The sequence below is a fragment of the Oncorhynchus keta genome, unplaced genomic scaffold, assembly GCF_023373465.1.
Source record: "Oncorhynchus keta strain PuntledgeMale-10-30-2019 unplaced genomic scaffold, Oket_V2 Un_contig_15986_pilon_pilon, whole genome shotgun sequence".
Lineage (NCBI taxonomy): Eukaryota > Metazoa > Chordata > Actinopteri > Salmoniformes > Salmonidae > Oncorhynchus > Oncorhynchus keta.
Window position 1 is genome coordinate 3521 of NW_026279639.1, and position 5616 is coordinate 9136.

The following is a 5616-nucleotide window of genomic DNA, read 5'->3' on the forward strand; positions in this document are numbered from 1 at the left end:
ACATAGTACTGCTGTAGGAACTGTTACATAGTACTGCTTTAGGACCTGTTACATAGTACTGCTGTAGGATCTGTTACATAGTACTGCTGTAGGACCTGTTACATAGTACTGCTGTAGGACCTGTTACATAGTACTGCTGTAGGACCTGTTACATAGTACTGCTTTAGGACCTGTTACATAGTACTGCTGTAGGATCTGTTACATAGTACTGCTGTAGGACCTGTTACATAGTACTGCTGTAGGACCTGTTACATAGTACTGCTGTAGGACCTGTTACATAGTACTGCTGTAGGACCTGTTACATAGTACTGCTGTAGGACCTGTTACATAGTACTGCTGTAGGACCTGTTACATAGTACTGCTGTAGGAACTGTTACATAGTACTGCTGTAGGACCTGTTACATAGTACATAGTACTGCTGTAGGAACTGTTACATAGTACTGCTGTAGGAACTGTTACATAGTACTGCTGTAGGAACTGTTACATAGTACTGCTGTAGGAACTGTTACATAGTACTGCTGTAGGAACTGTTACATAGTACTGCTGTAGGAACTGTTACATAGTACTGCTGTAAGAACAGTACGGAAATGGAAAGAGGAGCATCTCACAAACACGATGGTGTTCTCCGTGTGTCACAGCGTCTGTAGGTAACCCGGTTCACAGCACTCTCGTCTGTAGGTAACCCGGTTCACAGCACTCTCGTCTGTAGGTAACCCGGTTCACAGCACTCTCGTCTGTAGGTAGCCCGGTTCACAGCACTCTCGTCTGTAGGTAACCCGGTTCATAGCACTCTCGTCTGTAGGTAACCCGGTTCACAGCACTCTCGTCATAGGTATCCCGGTTCACAGCACTCTCGTCTGTAGGTAACCCGGCCCACAGCACTCTCGGGCCTGTAGGTAACCGGTTCACAGCACTCGTCTGTAGGTAGCCGGTTCAGCACTCTCGTCTGTAGGTAACCCGGTTCACAGCACTCTCGTCTGTAGGTAGCCCGGTTCACAGCACTCGTCTGTAGGTAGCCCGGTTCACAGCACTCTCGTCTGTCGGTAACCCGGTTCACAGCACTCTGTAGGTAACCCGGTTCACAGCACTCTCGTCTGTCGGTAACCCGGTTCACAGCACTCTGTAGGTAACCCGGTTCACAGCACCGTCTGTCGGTAACCCGGTTCACAGCACTCGTCTGTAGGTAACCCGGTTCATAGCACTCTGTAGGTAACCCGGTTCACAGCACTCTCGTCTGTAGGTAACCCGGTTCACAGCACTCTCGCCTGTAGGTAGCCCGGTTCACAGCACTCTCGTCTGTCGGTAACCCGGTCCACAGCACTCTCGTCTGTAGGTAACCCGGTACCTGATTAAAACATTTATGGTAGTTGTGAAAAAAAAATGTTAAAAGGGGGGTAAATATGTGTCCATTTGTTTTTCATTTACAAGTATGTTGAGCTGCTAACTTAACCTTTGTGAAGAAATTAAATCAGTGGATTGTATTCTGGGTTGTGACTTGAGCAAGTATAACTGTGACCCGAAAGCAACTTTCGTCAGGAAGTGACCTTAATCCACAGAAGTGACTGTATTTTAATTTTTTATTATTTTACCTTTATTTAACTAGGCAAGTCAGTTAAGAAAAAAATAATATTTTCATGACTGCCTAGGAACAGTGGGTTAACTGCCTGTTCAGGGAAGAGCGGCAGATTTGTACCTTGTCAGCTCGGGGGATTTGAACTTGCAACCTTCCCGTTATGAGTCCAACGCTCTAACCACTAGGCTACCCTGCCGCCTGGGCGCTCTAACCACTAGGCTACCCTGCCGCCTCTGCGCTCTAACCACTAGGCTACCCTGCCGCCTCTGCGCTCTAACCACTAGGCTACCCCCTGCCGCCTCTGCGCTCCTAACCACTAGGCTACCCTGCCGCCTGCGCTCTAACCACTAGGCTACCCTGCCGCCTCTGCGCTCTAACCACTAGGCTACTCCTGCCGCTCTGCCCATAACCACTAGGATACCCTGCCGCCTCTACGCCCAACCACTAGGCTACCCTGCACCCCTCCGCGCTCTAACCACTAGGCTGCCCTGCCGCCTACGCTCTAAACCACTAGGCTACCTGCCGCCTCGCGCTCTAACCACTAGGCTACCTGCCGCCCCGGTACAGACGGTATGGAACACCTTTGCTACGAGCACGTCTTTGATTCAATGCAGAGGCACAGATTTTTGTTTATTTAATACTAAATACACATAGTTTTGAATGCATTTTAAGTAATTTCATTAATCTGGCATTTAAAAAAATATAAAATACAGAAATCTAAATTCTCAAGCAAAGGATCTAAAAACTGTCTGGGGGTATTGCCAAAAGTCGAGGCAAGTGTTATAAAGGGCCCAGAAGTGTTTTTGGGTGAACTTCCGTTTTAACTTCTGCACACTGGTGAGAAGTCCCACAACATCATGCAGCCTAACAGTAACCTAGCCTTGTCTTGAGGATATTCTGATCCTGCAGCCTAACAGTAACCTAGCCTTGTCTTGAGGATATTCTGATCCTGCAGCCTAACAGTAACCTAGCCTTGTCTTGAGGATATTCTGATCCTGCAGCCTAACAGTAACCTAGCCTTGTCTTGAGGATATTCTGATCCTGCAGCCGTTGAACCAGAAGAGACAGTTGAATTAGTTGAACATGTGTTTGTGCTGTGAACGACCATAAGACTTCACAGCACAAACAAACACTTTTGGGACAAGGCTCGAGTCGAATGGCAACTGGTCAGAATAATGGGACAACTGAACAATAAGGTGTTTTATATGCCATTGAGGCAATGCAGGTCTGGTCTGTTGGTGGCAACCTCTACCAACCGTTATCTCCCAACAGGACAGTGGATGATGATATCTGCTGGGAACAAGGAGCCTGGAGAGCGACTGAAATAGTTATCTCCCTCCCACAGTAGGTTGAGCCGCAGCCTTCCCCTGAGTTCAAATAGCACTATTCTCTACATAGTGAAATACGTTTGACCAGAGTTATGTGTCCTGGTCCAAAGTAGTGCTATGTATAGGGGAGACTTGGAGTAACACAGGAGTGACCCTGGAGTGACCCGGACGTGACCCTGCTGCACAGCCCAATCTGACAGGGCACAGAGAAACAGAGACTGGGGCCTTTGTCTAGTTGCTCTGCACTGAATAACTGGGACAGAATGTAGTGTGTGATAGTGAGAATGGCTGGGTGGGTTCGCTGGTTACTTATCTTGACCACAATACAACATCTCTGGAACACACATACTGGACCAATCAGCTTCCTACCAAAGATAGTCATATTCTGCAAACAGAGTTTGTGTTGTGTAGCCTCTGTTGTATAGTCAGTCTGTTAAAGAGGTCATGTTGTATAGTCAGTCTGTTAAAGAGGTTCAGTTGTATAGTCAGTCTGTTAACAAGGTTCTGTTGTATTTTAAAAAAAAATTTATTTCACCTTTATTTAACCATAGGCTAGTTGAGAACAAGTTCTCATCAGTAACTGCGACCTGGCCAAGATAAAGCATAGCAGTGTGAACAGACAACACAGAGTTACACATGAGTAAACAATTAGCAAGTCAAATAACACAGTAGAAAAAATGTGGGCAGTCTATATACAATGTGTGCAAAGGCATGAGGAGGTAGGCGAATAATATAATTTTGCAGATAAACAATTGGAGTGATAAATGATCAGATGGGCATGTACAGGTAGAGATATTGGTGCAAAAGAGCAGAAAAGTAAATAAATAAAACAGTATAAAAACAGTATGGGAATGAGGTAGGTGAAAAAGGGTGAGCTATTTACCTATAGACTAAGTACAGCTGCAGCGATCGGTTAGCTCGCTCGGATAGCTGATGTTTGAAGTTGGTGAGGGAGATAAAAGTCTCCAACTTCAGCGTATTTTTAGCAATCTAGCTCCAGTCACAGGCAGCAGAGTACTGGAACGAAAGGTCGGCCAAATGAGGTGTTGGCTTTAGGGATGATCAGTGAGATACACCTGCTGGAGCGCGTGCTACGGATGGGTGTTGCCATCGTGACCAGTGAGCTGAGATAAGGCGGAGCTTTAGCCTAGCATGGACTTGTAGAATGACCTGGAGCCAGTGGGTCTGGCGACGAATATGTAGTGAGGGCCAGCCGACTAGAGCATACAAGTCGCAGTGGTGGGGTATAAGGTGCTTTAGTGACAAAGCGGATGGCACTGTGATGGACTGCATCAGTTTGCTGAGTAAGTGTTGGAAGCCATTTTGTAGATGACAATCGCAGAAGTCGAGATCGGTGAGGATAGTCAGTTTTACTAGGAGTAAGCTTGGCAGCGTGAGTGAAGGAGGCTTTGTTGCGGAATAGAAAGCCGACTCTGGATTTGATTTTTGATTGGAGATGTTTGATGTGAGTCTGGAAGGAGAGTTTGCAGTCTAGCCAGACACCTAGGTACTATAGATGTCCACATATTCAAGGTTGGAACCATCCAGGGTGGTGATGCTAGTCGGGCATGCGGGTGCAGGCAGCGATCGGTTGAAAAGCATGCATTTGGTTTTACTCGCGTTTAAGAGCAGTTGGAGGCCACGGAAGGAGTGCTGTATGGCATTGAAGCTCGTTTGGAGGTTTGATAGCACAGTGTCAATGACGGGCCGAAAGTATATAGAATGGTGTCGTCTGCGTAGAGGTGGATCAGGAATCGCCCGCAGCAAGAGCAACATCATTGATATACAGAGAAAAGAGTCGGCCGAGAAATTGAACCCTGGCACCCCCATAGAGACTGCCAGAGGACCGGACAGCATGCCCTCTGATTTGACACACTGAACTCTGTCTGCAAAGTAATTGGTGAACCAGGCAAGGCAGTCATCCGAAAACCCGAGGCTGTTGAGTCTGCCGATAAGAATTTGGTGATTGACAGAGTCGAAAGCCTTGGCGAGGTCGATGAAAACTGGCTGCACAGTACTGTCTTTTATCGATGGCGGTTATGATATCATTTAGTACCTTGAGTGTGGCTGAGGTGCACCCGTGACCGGCTCGGAAACCAGATTGCACAGCGGAGAAGGTGCGGTGGGATTCGAGATGGTCAGTGACCTGTTTGTTGACTTGGCTTTCGAAGACCTTAGATAGGCAGGGCAGGATGGATATAGGTCTATAGCAGTTTGGGTCCAGGGTGTCTCCCCTTTTGAAGAGGGGGATGACTGCGGCAGCTTTCAATCCTTAGGGATCTCAGACGATATGAAAAGAGAGGTTGAACAGGCTGGTAATAGGGGTTGCGACAATGGCGGCAGATAGTTTCAGAAATAAGCGGGTCCAGATTCCCCTGATTTAATACGGGTCCAGGATTTTGCAGCTCTTTTCAGAACATCTGCTATCTGGATTTGGGTAAAGGAGAACCTGGAGAGGCTTGGGTGAGGAACTACGGAGGCGGAGCTGTTGGCCGAGGTTGGAGTAGCCAGGCGGGAGAGCATGGCCAGCCGTTGAAGTGCTTATTGAAGTTTTCGATAATCATGGATTTATCGGTGGAGACCCAGTGTTTCCTGGCCTCAGTGCGGTGGGCAGCTGGGAGGAGGGGTGCTCTTGTCCTCCATGGACTTCACGGTGTCCCAGAGACTTTTGGGAGTTGGAGCTACAGGATGCAAACTGTATAGTCAGTCTGTTAA

The 5616-nt window shown here is 47.6% G+C and overlaps 1 protein-coding gene across 1 annotated transcript; it reads right to left on the bottom strand.

Annotated features, from left to right (window-relative positions):
• Nucleotides 1-826: 826 nt before the first annotated feature.
• Nucleotides 827-1203, bottom strand: LOC127919187 (keratin-associated protein 4-4-like; the record flags this gene model as incomplete). The annotated part of the gene is made up of 1 exon (XM_052502594.1): nt 827-1203. A coding segment is annotated over one exon (377 nt), but the record flags the coding sequence as incomplete, so codon positions are not given.
• Between the last annotated feature and the right edge of the window lie 4413 nt (nt 1204-5616).